The following is a 24,873-nucleotide window of genomic DNA, read 5'->3' as shown; positions in this document are numbered from 1 at the left end:
GTCACTTGGGGAAATGAAATCTGGAGCATTTATTCTTTCATATATGAAGAGTTTATGTTTACATTTTGGGCTCATGACGACGTATTTGGCGAATGTGTAAAGTTGACTTTTAGGATTTATAGAACTGGGTACACTAATAAAACAATTATTTTTGCATATGAAATGACTCTAGAAAAGTGCTTGAATGGATTTGTGAATTCTTGCAAATTAACACAATTGAAGTGTTTTCAGTAAGGAATACAAGGGTATAATTCATTTTGACTTATTAATCATGGTTTCGGAGATATGACTTTAGATACCTAAATCTGATTACATAAATTTGTAATCAAATTTAGTCATCTTCTAAAGTATATTTTAATTAAATATTTAATTATTCTAGTGTTATTTTTTCTTTTATTAATTTAATTAATTAATTATAACCCAATTAATAAATTAACGGACAACCAATAGTCCATATTATTATTTAAACCCCCCTTAATCCTCTATTAAATTAAATAAATGTAAAATCCATTTAATTTAATCTCCAAAACCCCTCTCTATTTAATTAATTTAATCCCTCTACATACAAACTCATTTTCTAAACCAACAGTGACCCAAACTCAACTCATGCACCAATAATTCTTTTTTTAATTAAATAATTCATTTATTTAATTATATCTCATGCACTAGAAATTCTTCTTTTAATTAAATAATTCATTTATTTAATTATATCTCATGCACCAAATATTTCTCTTTTGATTAAATAATTCATTTATTTAATCAAATCTCATGCACCAATAATTCCTCTTTTAATTAAATAATTCATTTATTTAATTAAGCTCACCCACCAACCTTTTATCTAACAAATCCATCCACCTCTCACATCATCCAGTCCACCGAGCCACCTCACTCGCCTTAACTGAAACACATCACCTCCTCGTCCATGTCTAAAATCCTTCTCCAAATCACTTGCATAAATTAAGGCATGGTTTATTCCCCCTGACTCAAGCCCCAAGTCCACTCTCATGTCACATCTCCCTCATCCATCTACAAACACAAAAGTCTATCTCCTTCACCTATCTTAGTTAATTGAAGCCTATCTCACACCTCACTTAGTTGACTATCTATTATGAATTCTTATCTCTTTCTCACCTAATTGCCCATAAATTGAACCCTTTGCTCCTTACAAATCATCCACCTTCTGAGTAGAATTATTATACCATTTTGTGAGCTAATTACTTCCAAAACGGTATTTGGTGATACTTAGATTTTTATGCATCTATCAAATCCATCCATTGTTGAAGCTTGAGCACCAGATTTGAGCACACATCCACGATCATGACCACATCTACATATCAAGGAGGTTACACAAATTTGCATGTTTTGTTATTTAGTTTCCTTATTGGTTTATCATATATGTTTATTAGTTGATTTAGTTTGTTAAATGTCTAACTTTGGCTTTATATTTTTTGAATCCTAATTCTAATGCATACATTTTGGCACGTTCAGTGAGACCTCGCAAATGGGTCATTTCGCTATCTAAAATTTATTTTTTCTTTGTTAAAGAACTAAAGAATTATCCAACACTTTTGTGTTTTTGTGATTCATTTTAATAGTTTATTCACTTTTGTAAGTCAAGGTTGATATCAAGAACCTACAAAAAAAATCAGATAAAATTTTTGGGATCAATTTTGAAATTTATAAAAAAATTATGATTTTTCATTAAAAATTATATATATTTAAAATGAAAGAATTAGATGCTCAATTTTTTTTGGAGGTTTCTTCTAATGTCAGAAGCCTATAGTTAAAAATTTTAGCTTTTTTTTTTAGCATTTTATAATTGTTATAATTTTTGCATGTTTTTCATTAAAAACTTATTTTAGGAGTAAATAAAAGAATTAAGAGTTGCAATGTTTTTGGGAGGTTACTGCTCATGTGTCCATGCTACAATAAAAAAATTCATTTTTTTGAACAATTTATGTTTTTTTTAATATTTTTTGCACACTTCTTCATAAAAAAAATTATTCTGGGCGAAAATAATAGAACTAAGAGCTCAAATGTTTTTTGGAGGTTGCTTTGATATCACCATGCTATAGTAAAAAAATTAGATTTTTTGAGCAAATTTCAAATTTCAATGTTTTTTGCATGATTTTTCATTAAAAAACTATTTTGAGAGAAAATAAAACAATTGGAAGCTAAAATGTTTTTGGAGGTTGTTGTCAATGTCAGCAACCTATAATAAAAAAAATTTAGAGTTTTAAGATTAATTGCTATCAATTAATAATTTTTTCATGGTTTTTACTAAAAAAATCAAGAGCAAATAAAGGCATTGTCTACTGATTTTTTTTTTGTAGGCTGGAGATGTTGTTAGGAGGCTACAATAAAAAAATTTGATCTAAAAAAAGCTTTGAGAGTTAAATTTTGAAATCTTAAAATTTATATTTCAAAATTTAACTCACATTTCATTTTGGGCACTAAAAAGAACAATGCATGCTCTCACATACACACAATCTTGAATGATTAAGAGAATGAACCAAACAATGAATTTTTTGATTTGGGTTTAAAATGAAGTCACACAATCTTGAATGCATAAAGTTTCAAAGAACATTGTAAATTGCACACTTCAATTTGGGTTTTAAAATGAATGCACAATTCTTGAATGACCAAGGTTAACATGCTCTTATTCCCCTCTCTTTCCATCTTTCACGATTCAATTTATTAAGTTGACCCCTTGGAACAATTTATTAAGTTGACCCCTTCGAACGATTTATTAAGTTGACGATCGATTTACTAAGTTGACCACGCCAGTTTCAAGTTGGAAAAATGAATATTACATCTTAATCACATGTGTCTTCTGTCATAGATAGCCAACTTAAAAATCTTCAATTTGGAAAGAAAAACTTTTTGGTGTGTTTCTAGAAGTGTTTCTACTACAATAGTTCTATCGACTCATTTTATTTCTTGCATTTTAGAATCCAATTAATTAAGAGATGTGTGTACTGAAAGGTTGTTAGCAAGATCATTTGCAACAACCCTAGGAGCACTTCTAGAGAGGCTTGTCCAATGGAAAGTGTCACCCCATTGGAGAATGACTTCACACAGGTAAATTCCTCGACCAATATAGAAACAAGATGCCAAAAAAAATCTCGCTTTATATCCATGCAAGTTTAGGTGATGTGTTTTTGATGGTAGTATGAGGTAGGAAAACTTTCCTATGATTTCAACATGGTCTAAAAAGCCAATTTGACCTTAGTGACAATGTGTTTCTGAAGTTCTTGTGTTGCAATTCGACCTCATGAAAATATTTGTTGAACATACACAATTCTTGGTCCTATTTTCCAAAATCATTTTTCAGATAACATTGTGTACTTGTCTCTCTCAAGGTTGTTATGTCCTTTAAGAGGCTGTTTATTCACATATCTTATTTATTTTACCAACAGGTTGTTAGCAAGTTCATTTACAACAACCCTAGGAATTTTTTGGTTGAAATTATATAATTGTATCATTGCTTTATCTGTTTGAAAGATTACTTGTTGTATTTATTATTGCAATTATTTATTTGTGCATAGATAAGTCAAATGCTCATGTCTAACCAACCAAATACCAAGTTTACAAAGGTCAAGGTTAAACCATCCTTAGCATATAGAGAAAGAGAGTCAACATGCCAAAAACTAGCGCCCTTCAATCCTAGACTTACGAAGGAAGTACAGATTGAGAAAAGAGTTGAAACAAAATTACAAATTGAGTGGTATAACAAAGTCAACAATTTAATCCTAAGGAAAGGAGTAAACCACAAGCTTATTGACCATTCATCCATCAACCATCACGATTCCTTTTAGTCTCACCACACATATTGCACTTTGTTGTTGAGATCTTTATCATTAAGTATCGAAAGGTTGTTAGCCAATCCATTCACAACAACCCCAAGATTTATTCCAGAGAAACAAGTTATTCAACCAAAACTAAGGTATACTTACCATATTCATTACCTAATCTAAAAGTTGTTATATTGAGGAAATCCAAAAAAGATGATTCCTAATGTTAAAACAATCCAAACCCAAGTTCAAAAAGGTTAAGGTCTAGCCATCTTGAGTATACAGAGAAATAGAAGCCAAATACAAAAAAAGCAACACCCAATCCAAGAATTTCCCGATTGGACCAAATTGAGAGAGAGGGCATTGAAATGGCATTACAAGTAGAGTGGGAGTGCAAGATTGATAGACTAGGAGCCTACCCTAGAGTTAATTATGCCCTTATCAAGATCACCACTTACAATTTTTATGATTAGGTCTATCTTCTTCCTCACACACTTTGCACTTTGTTTACCCTAGAGTCCTTTCTTAGAGCCATCATATAGCTTATCCTCTTCAATGTTGTTAGTTTCATCATCCCTTAGAAGTGCCACATCCAGAATCCTTGCCCAATCACATCTTGATCGACATCCTCTATCACATCATGTATTTGGTATCATCATCCTAGCAACCACGTATCTTATATCTTCCATCCACATAGCACTACGACTATCCCTTGGCTAACACACTTGTCCAAGGTAGTTTATCTCATCATTTGTTTCCCTCATCACCTTGATCAAAAGGTTGGGCTCCACATTTTATTATCTACCATCATCCAACTCCCACACATATCACATTATGTCCACCTTTGATACCAAGATAATCCTTGTGGTTCTATAGGCATCACATTCTTAGACTAATCCTCCACCATTAGACTATCTTCCAACATCATTTACCACCTTTAGCCTCTTAGAAAATATGTGCATTTCAAAAATATCATAGATTTTGTCCCCTAGATTACATCCACTATCATATTGTCTTTTTGCACTCCATGTCTAGGTTATAGTGTCATTTCATGCCACCAACCACATGTCTTAGTCAAAGGAAGAAAAAATGAACTGCTCCATATCCTCTCGGCACAAGAAATAGCACCCATCTCAATCCTAAGAATACAACAAACATGCAGGACACAACATCTCAAGATCCATAACCCAACACTGAAAACATCATGACTTCACAACACATAGATTCTTTCATAGAGACATTTATGGGTTGCCTTGGGAATGCATCATTTATCAATTCCATCATTGTGAATCATAAAGATATCATAAAGGAATATTTTAAAAGAGAAGAAATTGGAGGTTTTGACTTTGGGAAAATGCCAACATCCAACACTGTCACACACCCACTTCATCCTATTCCAGTGATGATGAGAGTCTTGTTGACTATGATGGGTACATTGAAATATTTAGAGATCTTTCTCCAAACATCCTCCAAAATCCAAACATTCCTCCAAATTATCCCATTATGTCTCCATGCATACCCATAACTACTCCTTATCCTACCTCTGACAAGGGAAATCCATTTTTGCATTCATCTACACCTCCTTCCTATATTCCACCCATGTATCTCGTGCATACATCATTCATGTTTCCATCTTCCTCCATAGTCATATCCCAATCTCCACTTTTCCATAGAAATTCTACTAGCTACATCCCTAGTCCAAATCCACCACCTTCATATCCTCTAGCCCATTTTCCAAATCCTCAACTCAATCATAGTTATGCAATGCATCAACCTAACTTGTCTACTCTATCCTTCATAACTCCTCCACCTCATATTAGTCTACCATATTTCATTCCATCATATGTTACTACAAACCCTCTTTCCCCCTTTCGAGAACAACCTACACCCCTCAATCCACTTCATATTACATATCCAACTCTATCACACCTCCTCTACTAGAAAGAAAACTACCCATCACCAATAATCTAGTAATTCCTCCCCTCGGAGTTGGCCAGACCATTTCACCACCACACCAGCAACAAATTACTTGGCAACCCCTTTTGTGCACTATCTAGCCATTTCATCTCATAAATCCATTTTTAAACCTCCACTCATTCAGTCGAGCCTACAAAATGCCACCCCACCTTTATATAGCTTTCCACCATCTACTTCTGCCAATCCTCTGCCTCAAAATCTAACACCCAAGTCTCCAAGGAATTTTACAAGGAATCTGATAAAAATTGCCTCTCCTAATTTTGACAAGTCATGTCATCAAATTCCATCACATGAAGTTAGTTATAAATCCTTTCCATCTCCCAAACCCATCATTTATATTCCATCTCCCCCAACTATTATCCCTCTTCTATCCACCCAAATAATAGATCCTCTTCCATCTCCTACCATCATTAAAACCCTCCCATCCATTGAATCCCTCCAATTCCTATCCACATCTCCTCCTAACATTATCCAAACCCCATTTAATGAACCTCATGAGTCCATCCTCCATATCCCCATCCCCATTGAAGAAACTCACATTCATCTCCTATCACACCATCCACTCACAACCAATCCTTTCAAGATCTTGTCCAAAAGCATGTTGAAATATCCATTGGCATAAATTATAATCCTATGATTCTGCCTACTCGATCTCAAGATCTTCCCATCCCACTTATTTCCCTACATGGTCCATTTTTACCATCCACTCCATCTAGAGAGTAGTCACTATCTCCTCTATATCAAGATCCTACCCTTCCATCCACCACTCCACTTCAACATCCTATTATTTCATTCATGCCTCCAAGTCAAGATCCATTTTCATCCACCCATTCAAAGAAAGATAATTAAACCCCATCCCCTCTGCTTCGTGATCGTACATCTCCTATAATCCATGGAAATACATCTAAAAAAGAAGAAATAACTATCATACCCAAAACTTCTACTCCTCCACCTACTAATGGACTCACATCTTGCATTCCAAATAATGAACATCATATTGAAAAAATAAATAAAAGTTTATCTCTAGATATTGGTATCCCTTCTATCCTTTAAGGGTCCCAAGTCCTTCCATCTTCACCCCAAAGTTCCCATCCATCTTATTCCACATCTATTTTGGGCCCTTATCCTACTACTTCTTTCCATCCCTCCATTTTTGGTCATTATATCCCTTATCTAAATCCTTCAACCTTTCCATCCATTTTGGGTCATTATATACCTAATCCAAATCCTTTATCTCTTGCATCTATTTTGTGTCCTACTCTTTCCTTGCTTCCATCTGTTTTAGGTCCTTATCCTTCATTACTTCCATCCATTTTGGGAAATTACATGCATCTATATCATGTATTCCAATCCATCACTTTGTCCCCTCAAATTCACAAGCTAGATCATCAAAGGCACTCATCCTCGAATTCCTTCCAACCTTCAACCTCTATCATTCCATCCATAATCTCTCCATATCCTTCATGCTCTTCTTCCTATACCATGGCTAATGGAAGCTAATTGGATGCCAAAATTAAAAAGAATAAATCCAAAAAGTACGCAAAAATCCAAGTATCAACATGTCCCATCTAAAATACATGCTCAAGAAGAGAAACATTTAATCCAAAAGAAAGAAAATTTTAAAAGGCCACAAAGGCCCAAAATGAAAAAGTCAAAAATCATGTGGATACCCAAGATACTTATAAAAGAAATGCATCTCAAAGAAAAATCTCAATTGACATCCATTGTTGTTGCTCAAAAAGCCTCATTTGTTCATAATTTATCCAAACCTCCATATACACATCTTCCATCCCCTCAATTCATTCTTAGTTCGTATGCTTGTTATCCTACATTACCAATCCTCCATCTTCCAGTTTTTACTTTTGATCCTTATAATCCTCCTACTCCATTTTCTCCTTAATCTCATTCAACATCATCATTCCCACTACTTCATCATCTTTTAGGACATGTGCCAATGATGATATTTCCGATTCCCTCATCCATTTACCCACAAGTCTTACATCTACCCATCCATTATGTGCCAACTTCCACCCACCATTCCACTCCTTTAATCCAATCTTTTTCATGTTTCCTTATCTACCCATCCTACCAACATCTATGAGTAAAATTCCATGAAAAAAAGAGTCAAAAATAAATAAAAACAAAATCATCCAATGGTGAAAACTTGGCAAACAAGCATCATGCGTAATTCTTCCATCCAAATGGTTTGCACACCTGGGGCCAAGTTCTTCTACCCACCATACTCATCCCACCTTCCTACCATACCCACCACATCTGATCCATTTCACCTCCTCCACCCTTTGGATCTTGATAAAATAATAATAATAATAAAATTAAAGGCCACCACCATACATACATGCTTTTGGTCACCTTTTAATACTCATTCTACCATCACAGTGTGTATCCACCTATCCTTTATTCACCCATTCTTCCTTCCATATAATTCATCCTCCTTCTTTCCTTGAGCCCCACCCACACATCTTAGTTATCCTCTATCTACCTTCCTCATCTTGTTGTGACCCTACCCTCCATCTTATCATATCCCTCTTAAGTCCTCCCCATGCATTGACATATTATAACTAGGGCATTGTATTCCTTGGAGATGCTATCATATCCACCTTCCATCTCCCTATTCTTTTTTTGTTTCCATCTTCATCTTCCAATCCCTATCTGCCCACATTCCTCTACCCAAATATTCCTATCCACCATACCTTTTTCTTCCATCCTTATGCCTTCCAACATCTCCTCCATCTTTTCATCGCTTGACATATCCCTTGTCATTGGTATGTAGCTCAATGATATCCCCATGAAATCCAATGTCATCCATTCATATCTTTAAGCTCCTAGAAATCTACTATCACATGCCCCATCCCATTCTTCCCCTTTAGCCATCTAAAATTGTGCATCAATAAATCCATCTAGGCACATTCTTAGTCTTGTTTCTAGTCTTGTTGAAAGCCTTTATCAAATCCAATCATCATCACTAGGATGCATCCTCCTTCCCAATCCTTGCCTTGATTTGAGGTATATCATTCCCATTATCCACATCACCCTATCCAACATCAGTCTATCTTGGCTTTTTAACTTGACTAGAACACCCACATGCATTTCTTTGCACCATCAACAATCCATCCCATACAAATCTCCCACCCCTGTACATAGCACCATCATATCATCACCATCCCCTATACATAACACCAAGATATCCTCACCATCTCCTGTAAATAGTTCCTACATAATAGCATTCTTGTAAATTTCACTGTCAGTTTCATTGTACAAACCATCCCGCATAGCAATCGTCAGTCATCACTATCCCCCTATATCGATCACCAGTCGTCAACTCATCAATTGTTGGTCTATAGTCATCATCATTTGTCAGTCTCATCATACATAGTTTTGTCTTATGTCAGTTCCCGTCGGATCAGGGCCTTTGGTTCTCACTGCTCCATGCTTCAGAGATTCCTTATGCACAATCCTCTATCACTAAAGTGTTGTCCTTAGAATTTTTGGTTGCCTTTGAGTCTAGGTGCTAGGTGCTACAGATAAGCCCTTGCATGATACATCTCTCCTCATGTCAAACTTGGGTCCGTCAGTATCGAGTCCTACTGATCTCTTTGTCACATAATTATTTTTTGTCAATTTACTCTTTCTTTCGATGTTGGGTTTCAATTTTGGTTCTTGATTATCTTTTCCAAGCAATTTGGTTATCCCCTTTTCAAGGTTGCCACGATCATTCATATCATGGTTTGTTGCGAATGGAGCAATCAACTAGCAAGGTCTCGATCTGTCTTTCATTTTTTTTTCCATTTATGCTTGTGAGTTGGTAAGGTATAACCCTTGCATATCCAAACATATGATCATTTATGAGTACATGGTGCACTTGGAAAATATTGCTTGTTTGTGGGTTACCTAGTGTCATTTCCAGTCTAATGCTCATTGTGTTTCATGTGTGACATTTGGGCAATCCTTGCACATTTGTTTGAGTTAGTCCTATGCAAAAAATGGTGTCAAGGCCTTAATAGTCTTCGTAATCTTGGCTCGTCCCTGATATTGCTACATTAAATTAAGTTCTCAACTACATTGTGGTTCTCCTCATGGAAAATCCCATGCTAGAAGTTTTAAATGGATTCCATCTCATCCCCCCATTTCACAACAAGGAAACAACAAAAAGAGTAATTTTTTATCCTTATCAAAATCATCCTATCAACATCTATCCTACATCCTTATCCCATCTTGAAACCTATCCAAAAACCTCAAAAAAATCCTACAATGTTTCCAAAATCCCACCCATTCATCCATCACATCCTAAGGGTTCAATTTAAAAAGAAAAATCCCTCATGTCCTCCATCCTACCTCACAAATTTGTCTAATTTGTACAACTGATCTCCCCTTGTCCCATACTCCCGCAATGAGAGTATAGCCACTTCTAGACCTCTTTAATCATTTGTGTGCCATATGTCTCACCCTAATTTTCTTACTTTTTGAGATGTTGTCTAGTCTTATTTTCTCTCCTTGTTGCCTTCTCGAGGGGGCATCATACATTACAATCTTTTATTAAGACTAGGGCAACCTAGTTGCTTTAGAACCTTCTTCGTGTCATCTATTATTTAAAAATGTTTTCGCAATAGTGTTGTACCAACACTATGTCGAAGATGGGCAAAATATAGACACCTAAATCTAATCACATAAATTTGTAATCAAATTTAGTCGTCTTTTAAAGCATATTTTAATTAAACATTTGATATTTAATTATTTTATTGTGGTCCCCTAATTAATTAATCAAATTAATTATTTATAGCCCAATTAATAAATTAACAGATATCCAATACTCTAATTTATTAATTAAACCCCTCCCCCTTCCTCTATTAAATAAAATAAATGCAAAACCCATTTAATTTAATCTCCAAAACCCATCTCTATTTAATTAAATTCCTCCACTCACAAACTCATCCTCTAAACCAACGGTTACCCAAACTCAATTCATGTACGAATAATTCCTCTTTTAATTAAATTATTTATTTATTTAATTAAATCTCATGCACCAATAATTCCTCTTTTAATTAAATAATTCATTTGTTTAATTAAATCTTATACACCAAATATTCCTCTTTTAACTAAATAATTCATTTATTTAATTAAATCTCATGCACCAATAATACCATTTTTAATTAAATAATTCATTTATTTAATTAAGCTCACCCACCAACCTTTTCTCTAACAAATCCATCCACCTCCCACATCATCTAGTCAACCGAGTCACCTCGCCTACCTTAACTAAAACACATCACCTCCTCTTCCATGGCTAAAATCCTTCTCAAGATCACTTGTATAAATTAAGGCATGATTGATTCCCTTTGACTCAAGCCCAAGTCCACTCTCATGCCACATCTCCCTCATCCATCTCCAAACATAGAAGTCTATCTCCTTCACCTATCCTAGTTAACTGAAGTCTATCTCGCACCTCACTTAGTCAAGAATTCTTATCTCCTCCTCACCCAATTGCTTATAAATTGAACCCTTTGCTCCTTACAAATCATCCACCTTCTGAGTGGAATTATTATACCATTTTGAGAGCTAATTACTTTCAAAGTGATATTTGATGACACTCAGATTTTCATGCATCTATCAAATCCATCCATTGTTGAAGCTTGAGCACACATCCACAATCACAACCACATCTACATATCAAGGAGGCTACACAAAGACACAGGTTTGCATGTTCTATTATTTGGTTTCCTTATTGGTTTATCATATGTTTGTTAATTGATTTATTTTTTAGATGTTTAGCCTTGGCTTTATATTTTTTGCATCCTAATTCTAATGCATGCAATGACCTCACAAGCAGGCCTTCCATCCAATTTGCAAATTTAAACATCAGTAAAACCTTTAACCTTGCATTTGGAATCGTGTTAAAAAACTAGTCAAACAGATTCATCATATGCTCAAATTCAGAAGATAGGAAGTATTTAACCCCTAGAATGCAATGGTGAAGGAATTTTCACATTTTGATCAACTGGGTCAAAATTATAATCAGTCAAGTAAGGCTTCCCAGAATTTTGGACAATGCATAATTATGACAAAGATGAAAAACCAACTTTGAGGAACTCAAGATCCTATAAAAACATATTGAAACGACTCAAAATCTAAACCATAGGCTTTTTGGTATGCATACCAAAGATTCCCAAAGTGGTGGATCATGAAACTTAATTGGGTGCAAGATGCAAACTAGCCATCAGAACATTGTTTGACACTTTGGCAAAAATGTAAATTTGACAAACGCTCCAAATGATATCTCACGAAATGATTTGGAATCACAACTTGACAACATGACACACATGTACATATTAAAAGAAATGCATGGAATATCTGAAACACATCATAGGCCTCCAAAACACAGTTAGGCACATACATGAAAAACATTTACAGGGGTATTTCTAGAAAAGTTTTTAACTAGGTTCTCAAAATCTACTTGCAATTTTGAGTCCCAAGAGACCCCTCAAATATCCAAGCAAATTAACAAGATCAAGAAAAAAATCATCAAATACACACCAATCATCTCTTCACCTTGCTATCAAAAAAACATATAGTTCAATAGTCAACCATCTCTAATCTCAGGGTCAAGAAATCATACAATTCAACAATCAAGCCACTCTATAAAGTCAATATTACTTAAATCATCATCCACTAAATGATCAAACAAGCATTCATTATATTGTCACTCTTCAGTCATCTGAACACAATTAATTAATCATAACTCCCAATACCTCAAATCATCAAATGAAAGGAATTCATTTAATCAATCAATCCTTTGACAACCATCAAATGAACAATAAAGTCAGAACAACGATAAGCGTTAGCAATTTCATAGCATCAAACAAATCATATCTTCCTTACAACAATTTCATTCACACATGAAGAATATAAATATTATTTGTAAATTGGTACGAGGTATCAATTCTTATAATGTGTTACATAGTGGATCTTATGATTTCTTGCTTACAAATAATGTATGAATATGATATTATTATTATATGACAAAGAATACATTCAATCATGATAAAGGTGTATGCAGTAAGGTCCTCTTCTAAGCACACCACATCTAGATGGTGACAAATTGTCCATTGAGGCCAATGAGAGTGTGTCTCATCTTGTGATTAGAAGGGACGGATGCTCTGAACACCCTATTATAGTTTCTATAAACCTATACCTCGCTTTAGAATTATGTTAAGGGATTCAACTAAAGGAGGATAAGGATGGCAATGGAAGAGGGGAACGGCTATGGGATTTCTCACTAGGTATCATAGGCCACATGAGGCCAAGAAGAACAATGTCCACTCTTGGGCCTAGGGTAGAGGGTTGATTGGCTACAGGTTCCCCACTAAGCACATCTAATATAGATGACAAGGTCCATCACATGAAGCCAAAAGAGATTTCATCAACTCTTGGGCTTGGAGTAGTGGTATAAAGCACCCTAATATGCCCCTTATCCTTGCCCTCTTATGGTTGAACTCTATCAAGTCATCTTATGACAAATATAAGGTTGACAAATATAAGGTTCCCACCCCTAACAAGCAAGATCTATTTTGTGGATTGTGTTTCATAATTTCCTAACATGTTGCAAGACAAGTCATTACAAATAACCCAATTTATAAGATTTTCTTTATTAATTAATCTATTTTTAATTTTTCAAATTGCAATCTAAGGCTTTGGAACTAAATACTACAGATCCGAGTTTTTCTCCCAATTTTGTGGGAGAGAAACCATCCATAATCCTCGGCTCGTCATTTTGGTCGATCACCCTCAAACAATAATTGAACAAGATCACATTAATAGAAACTCATGCAATCTACAAGCCTAAAACACTCGAGGCAGATAAGTCATAAAACATTCTTTCAAAGGTGACCAACACAAGAAATATTCCATTGGATGTTTTTTAAGTGACCCACAAAAGGAATATGGTTATTTAACAGTTGTGTACTTCACTGATGATCTCAAAAACTTGTATGATAGCTGTTTGATTTCCGGCTCTGCCAGGTATGTATATTTTATTAATAGAGAAAAGCCTATTCATAATATATATATATATATATATATATTAAAAAACTAAATAAAAAAACCAACCTTGTATGTCACTTTTATCAATATTATGAGAATGGTGCAACAACCAAAATCCCTAATCCCATTATAAGATTCAGAAACACAATTTTCCGGGTTATAAACAATTCTTTGAAAGTCGAGCAATTACAAAAATCATTTCAGAAAAAGGATAATAGCAATTCAACAGAATAATCACAATAAAACCAAGAAAAAATCACAGGCAAAAAGGCAATTCCAAGACAAGATATTTTACTGTTATTTCGACTAAATTAAAGTTCACCAAACTGAAATAATAAAATTAAAATATCACCGCCAAAGAACATGAAAACCAATACAACAGTCTTGTACCAACGTACAATTCCTGATCTCTGCACATGGCTGAACCTTTTAGATTAGGTTGTAAACAATAAAATTAAAATAGACATTTACAAATGTCATATAATGGCTATATAAAGATTACATATTGGATTCTGTGGTCAAAGAACTTACTCCAAAGGCGACAAAAAGAAAAACCATTTTGCAATTGAAACCTGAAAACTAAAAATATAATTGTCAAAATTTGGTGAAGCATCAATCCTAAGCCTCGTTACTAAGATAATTTGAATGAATAACAAGATCTTCAGACTGAGGAACTGATTCAACAGGTGGACTCATCAACTTTTCTTCTACAATTCTGAGCTCTGAAAGTCAGGAACAAATTTTATTCCGCAGAGACTTCATTCAATTATAGTCCACTCAATTGCAATTTTGGTGCCATAAAGAATCAAATGAAATTCTCTCAATTATCAATGCCTGCATCAGGTACATGAAGACCCTCCAAAGTAAAATGAATATGTATGTTCTCATGGTTTGTAAGGAGCAAACACGACAACTGAGTTGTGTCCCCCAAAACCAAATGAATTTGAAACAGCTGCAATCAATAGTTTTAAAAGTTAGCTTAAATGAAAAAAAGAAAATTCTACATGAAAACAAGTATATCCTAGTCTTTATGTCAGACCACGTCTAATTTCTCTTTCACACTAATTTTATGATTAAAACATACAAAAATAATAAACAAGTTAGAAAATAAAATTTTTCTACTAAGACCAGACATGTTGATTAGCAACATCGTAATGCAAGATCTCAACTTGTTGATCATTGATAGATGTTGATTGCTAACAATATATTAAACATTTGAAGCATCCTCAAAACATACCAACGTTTACTTCATGCTGCTTCTTTGCATTAGCTACAGTATCAAATTCAACTGAGGGTTCTGGATTCTGTTGGATCAATAAATATAATCAGATTGCATCTCAGTTTTCATATTTGTTAAATAAAAAATTTAGCCAGAACAGAAAAGCTCTCTTACAAATTGGTTTATCGTTGGATGTAGCCATCCAGTATTTATGGCTTTAACAGTGGCAATCGCTTCCAGCCCACCAGCAGCGCCAAGGCAGTGCCCTATCATAGACTGTACGGGGAAATGGCTAGATTAAATTAAGACTGGTATCTAGATATACATTATTCTTTGTCAAGGTTGACAAATATGTGGACCGTGATTTCTAAAACTAACCTTTGTTGAATAACTTTATATCTAAATAAAAAATCTGGGGACTAACCTTAGTTGCATTAATTTTAATTTCAGATGTGTTCTTGAACACACTCTTGATTGCATTCACCTCAGCCAAGTCACCTGCTATTGTTGATGTAGCATGGGCATTTATGTAATTCACCTGTATGGACAATCACACAACTATAACAATTAAATATCACTCCAAATATACAGATATTACATTCACAACAAATAAATAACAGATGGTAAAGCACAAACTAAATATAACCAATTGGAAGGAAATATGAAACAACCTACCTCTTCTGGTGATACTCCTGCATCAATAAGACTCCTCTCAATGCATGTGGAGACACCAAGACCATCAGCTCTTGGATCTGTCATATGATAGGCGTCACAGTTAATAGCTCCACCCAGATATTCAGCAATTATTGGAGCCCCTCTCTTCAGTGCATGTTCCAAACTCTCCATAACCTGTGAAACAATTACTAAATTGATTAATGACTTCACCTCTTGATCATTTTCCAGCTATTAAAGAAGCATTTTCAAGCAATAGTTATGATCATTCCAAATGCTTGTTTACATGTCATAACATAATCCTTATAAAACTTGGCACCAAACAGTCTATCACAAAAGTATGTACGTATATATATATAAAATGGAAAAATACTACTTGGCAAGGAATGAATTTGATCCAAAAGACATCTTAAAAACAAAAAACAAAAAAGGTTTTCTCATTTTAAGATTTTCTCTAAGCAAGCATTGACAGGACAATAGTGGCAAATTGGCAATCACTTTTACAAAGCAAATGTATTCAGTGTTCACTCACAACCACTGGCAATCTCCAGTAAAGTCGTTAGCATCAGAGGAATGGACATCACATGATTGACAGACAACTGAATTCTTGAAAAATATTCTATGTTAAGGACATCAGCCTGAAAAAATATGTGGCCCTCCAAACGTACCAGTACTCCAGAACCTTCACCCATGACAAAGCCATCCCGGTCCTTGTCCCAAGGCCTTGAGGCAGTGTGAGGCTCATCATTTCTCTGAGATAGGGCTCGACATGCAACAAATCCACCCAAACCAATTGGAATAATTGCTGCTTCGGTTCCACCAGCTAACATAATATCTGCCTCACCTCTACGAATATGGTTTGCAGCTGCATAAAAGCAATAGTTGGATGTAGCACATGCTGTTGAGATGGAGTAGTTTGGACCCATGAACCCCACTTCAATCCCAAGCAATGCAGAGCCCATGTTAGTAATTGCATATGGTATAAAGAAAGGAGTTATTCGCCGGTATCCTTTGTCAATAAGAGCTTGTACTCCATCTGAGAAAACTTGAAGGCCACCCATCCCAGTGCCTACAAGCACACCAGCTCGCTCCTTGTCAATCTGCACAACCAGCATAAATCAGACATTTTAATTGTTAGAAAAAGTCTAAAAATAACTTATGACAGTACAATGTGATTTGAAATGCATATAAGCAGATTTGTTAGCTTTTCTGCATAAACCATACAATACCACTTAAGAGAAGAAAAGGTTAATGCTCATCAGAAATAATGCCAGAAACCTACACACCTTGGAAAATAATAACAAGACAAGCTTGGCTATAAATTTAAATATTAATCATAATGAAGTGCCATTTATATTTATTACTCAATAATAAAAGGGTAAAACTAGAGGCACAAAATCTAAATCAGAGGTTATGTAAATACTAAAATATAAATTGTGCATACCCAATGGAGACAATTGACACACAAGATATTATCATGGCATTGTGACTAGAAAAGGACTAAATAGCAATAACAATAAGTGAAAAGTACAAATCAAAATCAGTAGCTATACTGCATAGTGGAAAAAGAATGTGTTGCTTAAAAATTAAAATGAAAACCACCCAGAAGAATGTGATGATTGTTGTCAGTAAGAGAACCAAAGCGATTTGGGAGACTGATATAGAGTGCATGGCACAAAAAAAAAATCTGTTAAAGAAAGCTTCCTGAATAAAATTTAGGAGAAATTTGAAGAAAGGGGCATAACAAAAATATTGTACACTTGGAGGAGAAGTTGAACATGCTTCATGCAAGATCTCACCTATGGATTGATAAGATTATAGCAACATTAATTGGTTACCCATTTTTAAATACGTATAATATGTATGACCATTTTTTATTTAACAAGTACTTCCCAAAGATACACAATTCAAAATGGTAAAAATAAAGCATCTTTGTCCTGCCAACAAACTGAACATCAAACACCTTATGCAATTCAAGTTTCAACAATTTTGAAGACTAGTTAGACTCCAACCTAGGTGTAAGATTCAATCTCATCTTAAGGGTATTGTATATGAGGTATTAAACAAGGTACTAATTGAAAAGAGTGGAGCTGGTTGTTTCTCCCAAAAGATGCATCTGTCTATTGAACCACTACCGTCGCAGTTAAGGATATCACAGGAGGCTGTTAGACCATGTCACCAATCCAGAGGGGCCATGCTGGACACTTACCAACAATTTCCCCTCAGCATTACCCAAGCAGATGAGAACTTGCAACCCACTCTGATACCACTTGAAGGAGTTAAGCTGGCCATTTCTCACAAAATATGCATCTGTCCAGAAAAGCTACCATCCCAGTTAAGGATCTCACAGGAGGCTGTTTGACCATGTCACGAATCCTGAGGGGATATGTTGGAAACTTACCAACACTCATTTGTGTCGAAACTAACTCAAGTCATACAACACTTATAGAGAATACCAGTAAACTGTGGCTATATGAAAAAATCTTGCACAAAGGAAGGCTTTTTTCAGAGTTAAAAGTATTTGTATATAAACCAGACTAGAGAATGAATGATCAAGCTAGAAAATGGGAAGTGGAACCCCTCTAAATATGCATCCTCGGACTTAAGGATATTTGTGTCTAAGAATGCTCATTTCTGTTCCCTTTTTTTTGTAAAACAGTGAGAATAGAAGACCCGGAAAAATTACAGTCTGAATAAAGGCTTGGATATAAAATTTCCATAGAAAAGAGAAGAAATGCTCACCTGTCCATGCTTGAATGCAAAATGTTTGCCAAAAGAAGCAATATATGGAAAATCCAATTTTCTGAGTTCCATATAGTGACTTATGTGAGAAGACAGTGAATCTAATTTTTGCTGCAAACTTTTCCAGATTATGCACCTTTCAGTTCTTAAGGTATATCTGCTGTCACTATTACTGCCATCATTTCTTGCGATTAAATCAATACAGAGATTGATAAGGTTTTCTTCTATCAAATTTAACAAGTGTAACCTTATTTAATGGATGAATATACAGGTATCAACACAGGGCTGACTGAAACTTTAAAAAGAAGAATGCAAGGAATTTTGAATCTTTTGTACAAGCAACTTGATTATAATGTTAAATTCTATTTTATGAAGATCCCAGGGATTCCATACCTTATGTATTTTATCCGGACCCAAATCTGCATCTTCTAGTGCCTTTTTCCCACTGACCAAGCAATACCTAAGGCAATCATCCAAACGTCTGTCATTCTTTGGATCAATATATCCCTCAGCTGAAAACTCCCGAATCTGTCCTCCAAACCTTGTGGGAAACTTTGATGCATCAAAGCGGTCTATCAGGGTGATCCCACTTTGACCTTCCAGGAGCTTTTCATAATATGCATCTACATCATTTCCAAAGACAGAGACTAGCCCCATGCCAGTGATAACAACTCGTTTTTTAGGATCTTCCTCTCTTTTAGGGGCACTGACGGTAGTAGATAACCCAGCTCTGATGCCAGCCATATGACCTGTTTGTAAAATGACCACAGTTAGCAGTTATTAAGAAAAATATGCTATATCATCTCTCAGCTTAGGTTTTGACAAATACAGTGATTCTGTAGCATTCATTTTTTAATGCAAACATATTCCTGAAGCACAAATAATATGGTAATATATACATAAGAACTGAGAATTATAGGCTTGTCTGACTCTGGTGTCTTTGATTTATGGGCAGAGTCAATCCAATTATTAACGATTTCCACACAATACATCAACTTAAGAGATGTTGAGCAACATTTCATCTTTCATTGCTTGAGAATGCTCTGACTAGAAGTTGTGGTAGACTACAAACTAATCGCATCAAATTAAATGATTTATTCCTTTATCACACTGCCATAAACAAATGCCCTGAATGAATTGATTTTGATTTATCATGCTTTAGCAATGCCCATGTAATATCAAGACATCAACCAGATTATAATTGCATGTCTCCTTCATAAGGATAGAAAGTCAATCTAAATTAGAACCTGGTCAGAGCTAGTTGAGAAATCTTACTGTCAAATTTCATGAGTAAGTGTTCCAATGCTATGTAAAATTACCTAGACTAATGAGAACTGTTTTCTTGCAGCCCAAGTGTTTCAAGGGTCCAATGTTGTTATTTACATAGCATTCAAGAAAGGAAGACATCGTGACCGATAATCCATAATCTCACTAAAAAAGGACAGTCTGCAAGATAATACTCTATAGTTTGACATTTTATAAAGCCCCTCTGACAGTAAACATGGTCCAAACTGTAGTTGCGTGGCTAATAATAGCAGAAAATCATAAGATTTTATGTCTAGAATCTAGATAGATAACGTTGAGCAACTGGCCTATCAAATTCCAAACAAGAAAGATATTGTCACTGTAAATTGAGCTCCCTTGATGAGAACTCATTTCAATCAAACCAGTGCATCTATGGATCTATCTATGCCCTCAAGCTTCACATTATTTAAGATTCTGAAACATCTGTTACCTTGGGTTTCTGGAACAGGGGAACAGGGGTACAGGAAAATGCATTTCCGGGATGGAATTTTTTTCCCAGAGCAGGGGACGGCAGGGGACTGAAGTGGGGGCAACTATATAAAAATAGGGAGGTCTTAAATATCAATATGAAAACATGGATATAGCATAATTATAAATTATTAAGACCTTAACATATAACGATCGTGTTAAATAATTTAAATTGAGAGTACACATGAGGGTAAATGTTAACAAATTGTCAAAACTCAAGCATTAATTTTATGGGCAGCTAAGGAGGCGGATTTCTGGAAGTTTTGGACCTTCCAGGATGGGTCAAATTGTGCTGGAAACACATCACCAGGTAACAATGGTAAAAATTCAACACACAACCACTAGATAGCACAGACCAAAATAGTGATTGTGATCAGATACATAGAAAATCCTTCACACAATAAACTTCCTTGAACGTCAGGATGTGTATAGTTAAAACCTTTGAAAACCTCTGACTACATGGATGCTTCAGTATGAATAGAAAAAAGTGAAAGCGTTCAATCTGATTAGATATTCTTCAAGAATACTTAGAATAGGCTACGTTACCCTGGATTTCCCCTAGAGCCCTTCGAACTAGCCTGGGCACAAACTGGTACCTAGTCCTGGTCCAGTTCGCCTAGGCAGGGTTCGAAATCCAGGGACCCAGTTCGAACTGGCAGGCTGGAAAAGAGAACCTGGGTGACCCATGCCCAAACAGATCAAACCCGAGCAAAGTTGGCATGAATTTCAACGAACTGGGTACTCTGGATGTCAATAAAGTGATTTTTTTTGCAAATTTTATAGAGTTTTGACATCCTTAATCCTAAAAGCAAAAGGTGGAAATGAAAGGCTTATGTTGGCTTCTAATTCTTATTATTAATTCATTAGTTGAACATGAAACAATGATACTTGAACTTGCTGTTATGATTTAATTTTAATGTTTTGAATCTTGATGTTGAACTTGAAATCTATGATGGTATGATCACGATTCCAGATTCATGATGCTATCACGATTCCGGATTCATGATGCTATGATTACAAGTTTTAAAGTTTATGGTGTTTTTTTCGTTCAAATCATATGACTTTATGATACTATCTAACATTCTAATTTTTAATTTTTAACTCATGCTTCTAGGCTTCATAAATATGTATATTTATATCAATAATTTTTACATGTTTTTTTGCAAACAAACCCAAACCCTTTCCAAACTGGTTCTTCAGCCCCGATCTTAGAACGAAACTTGAACCGGTAACTTACAGAATAGGGCTATCAATATCAAAAGTAGATATATTTCACCATGGTAGATTAATCTCCCTATGTTGTTCAGAAACATTACGAAGGGCTCAGTACGCCATTGTGATAAGCTACACATTGACACACAACAAAGAAATGACTAAACCCAAGAATTTCAAACAATTATCTGGCCTTAGAAATCCTGGAGCTTGAGCTTTTAGAGCTCATTTCACACATAAAACAATCCCTCCAGCTCTTACTGCATTATTGTCTGATATGCATAGAGAATAATGGTCATCTTCCACCTCTAGTTGGATATATGCCGTTAATTAAACCTTTAAACTCCAAAGTAGACAAAAGTTACTAAACAGAATTACACCCTAAGTCATTCCCTTAGTTGGGATTTGCCAATATAGCTTGTAATAAAAAACAACTGCAGTGACTAGTACAGGGCAAGGTGATTCGCAATGGGTATAGATGAAATATCAAGCACACAGGCACTGAAATATCAAGCACACAGGCACCAGCAGGTGATGATAACACTGAAAAGGGAATGGAAGCTAATCAAACTGTACACTGGATTGGCAAAGCCATTGGTGATTCGAGTTCCATATAAAACTTCCTTATACCCTACTTTTCATAAATGGAGTGTAACACCAACACTTGGGTACATTGGGACATCTGGCCGCCTGGATGAGTTTCTGGGATGGGAAAAAGGGCCTCAATTTTGGTATGGTGGAGGACGGCAGTAGGGGGGCGGGGGCAGGGGGTGATGTATACTATACATTTGGAACTGGAATGTAAAGTTATGAAATGGTGTTTCGGTATAACATACTGAATTGAAATACTTGAACATAGCAAAATTGCAACACGCACAAGAACCATTAAACATTCAATAGTAACATAGTACATACCTAGTAGTAACATTCAGAGATCAAAATTCACATAGAAATTCAAGAGCCTGCCAGGGTGGTAGAGTGGTTGTGAAATGGCAGAGGTGGGGTAAGTACCCGGTGCGGGGTTCTTGGGGGTGGGCGTGAGGTCAAGTCCCCGGGTTTCATTGCATTAATGTAAAACTATCACACTCATTAAGATACCAGGGGTTCAAACTTCCAATAGACTACCCAAACTTAACACCTCAATGACGAGTTTTCAAGCATTCATCGACATATCAGGTCTATGACTCAAAATTGTCAAACCCAAAACAGTATTATCCATCAACCCAATTAGTAGCATTCCGTTAACCTAAACTGAAGACGAACTAATCGAGGGAAAACAAAAAGGAAAATGCGTTTTGAAGAAATCAATCCTCACGATGCCATTCTTTTCAACAAACAATCCCCACCATACAATCTCTTTTGAACATGATCTTTAGGCAATCCCCATCATGCTATTTTAGATCATAAATTAAAAAGAATGAAATCCAAACGCACCTGCACGATGCAGCTTCTTGGGTTTTCTAATCCGTAAACCACAAAGTGGAGTATCTTCTTCTCCGGCACTTAGGCCATGAAATCTTGGGCGAGATCCTCCATGACTGAATCTACAAGCAGGTACAGAAGCAAACGCCGAGCTCGCCATTTCCCTGGCCTACACAGATTTGTTGTCAACGTGATGCAGCGTATCCCATGCACCCAAAAGGGTATGGAGTCCAAATCTCTGGAAGCAGATACAGGACAAATGGGCAGTGGAGGAATTCTTCATGCAATGGCTACTGGCTCAAATTTAATATTTGCTCTTCCTCAGAGAAGACAAGTGTTCCGACGAATCCTGCCAACACTGGAATATAATTTGCAAATTCATCTTAGATATAGTTTATTAATCATTAATTTCTCTCCTAACTTTTTTTTGGTGATGTTAGGTTAGAAAATAATTTATGCTATCTTGCGCAAGTTAATTCATTTGTCTTGGAGATCTAATTTGACTTCCAAGGCTGAGTTAAAAAATTAATAAAATAAAAGAAGATCGATACTGGATTGCCCACGTGAGCATGTGCTTGCACCTTTACTAGCTGTGTGAGCTTTCTTAAAGACTTAGGCGTGTGCTTTCCTTCTAAAAAATTAATAAAATATATTTTCATTGTTACTATATTGTTTTTTTATATAAAAACGTAAAGAGGGTATAGTCGTTGGAAGTTTTAACGAACTTTGCAATCGGCCATAAGAAATCTGTCACACCTACATTAAAGACACTATGCCCACTTGGAGAAGTCGAGAGGGTTTTGAGTAAAGGATTTTTAAAGATATTATGATCCGACTCTTGAATTTATAAATGCAACTATAGTATATTAATAAGGTATGTACTTAAATTTATAAATGCAACTATATATATATATATATATATATAAGAAATTGATGTGTGCGTTACTACTACATTTGAGGCCCTTTTCTGATGGCAAAGTGTCGATATTGTGATGCTAAATCGTCGCACACCTGATGGAGAGAGGCATCGAAACCATTATGTCGCCAATGTTTGATGGACAATCTTTTCGTTGAAATTTTGACACCAAAAGTGGTATCAATTCACCTATGGGATGCCCATATTGTATGACATAATGAACGTTGCACAAAACTGAGCTATCATCGATATTGCAACGTCTTATCGTTGCTACACTGAAGAAGAGTTCTTGGCATCCACTGGGTGAACTTGGCCCTATGACAATTAGTCTGTCAACGATGTTGTATAACCGATGGGAGTTCGTCCAACCGTTCTAATGGAATACCATCGACAATGCCATTGATTATACATCGTCGTCATCAGACTGGTCATCGCAAGTATGACATTGGGTTGTCCACATTGCGACGACAAGCCCTGATTTTTAAAATATTAGTGTTCAATTTGGACTGCCTGTTGCATAATCATGTTCATGATTAATAATTAGGCCTAGGCATGTTCATGCCCATCATATGATCATGCAACAGACAATCCAAATAATCCTACTAGCAGTGGTAGTTGTAGTAATAGCACTAACTATAACATACTATATTATGCAAAGAAAAACTATACTATGATCATAAATAATAAATATGCCTAGGCATGTCCACGCCCATCATATGATCATGCAACACACCATGTAAACATGTCCATGCACAATGTATATATACCAAAAAAATATGTATACATGTCCTAGCCTATAATGTGTTCAAGAATTTGATGTGATATTCTCACCGCCTATTCTTCACTCTCTCTCCTTTTTGCATGCACACAAATCAACGATAAAGAGAAACCAAAGGGTTACACAAGGGATAATTTTGTTGAGTTAGGGGGATGAAAGGGAAACTAAAAGTGATTAGATTTTGATTGATTGATTGTGATATAACTTATGCCCCTGTATAGTTTGCACATTCATTCATTCATTTAGGATTTATGAGTGAATATTCATGTTGTCTCTTGTTGTGCCCTTGTTTTATGTCTCTATATGATCTTTT

General features: G+C 35.4%; 1 protein-coding gene across 1 annotated transcript; it reads right to left on the bottom strand.

The window, feature by feature from the left end:
• Positions 1–14,100: 14,100 nt before the first annotated feature.
• LOC149542485 (3-oxoacyl-[acyl-carrier-protein] synthase I, chloroplastic-like) lies at positions 14,101–23,226 on the bottom strand. The gene is made up of 8 exons (XM_089797428.1): positions 22,879–23,226; positions 18,853–19,208; positions 16,386–16,817; positions 15,721–15,894; positions 15,470–15,583; positions 15,220–15,321; positions 15,064–15,130; positions 14,101–14,778 (listed from the first exon to the last, which is right to left on the bottom strand). The coding sequence occupies exons 1-8, from the start codon at positions 23,024–23,026 to the stop codon at positions 14,711–14,713; spliced, it is 1,461 nt and encodes a 486-aa protein (XP_089653554.1). The 5' UTR covers positions 23,027–23,226; the 3' UTR covers positions 14,101–14,710.
• Positions 23,227–24,873: the final 1,647 nt, after the last annotated feature.

This window comes from Cupressus sempervirens, chromosome 8, assembly GCF_028749045.1.
Source record: "Cupressus sempervirens isolate cs-2001-9-10 chromosome 8, ASM2874904v1, whole genome shotgun sequence".
Lineage (NCBI taxonomy): Eukaryota > Viridiplantae > Streptophyta > Pinopsida > Cupressales > Cupressaceae > Cupressus > Cupressus sempervirens.
This window is presented reverse-complemented; position numbering and strand designations above follow the sequence as displayed.

Excerpts from the sequence above, each read along its gene's own strand:
- LOC149542485 (XM_089797428.1), bottom strand. The coding sequence starts at position 23,026 with ATGGCGAGCTCGGCGTTTGCTTCTGTACCTGCTTGTAGATTCAGTCAT. Across the intron at positions 15,584-15,720 it reads CAGGAGTATCACCAGAAGAG|GTGAATTACATAAATGCCCA; the intron begins GTAGGTTGTTTC and ends TTGTCCATACAG. Across the intron at positions 15,322-15,469 it reads TTAAAATTAATGCAACTAAG|TCTATGATAGGGCACTGCCT; the intron begins GTTAGTCCCCAG and ends TTCCCCGTACAG.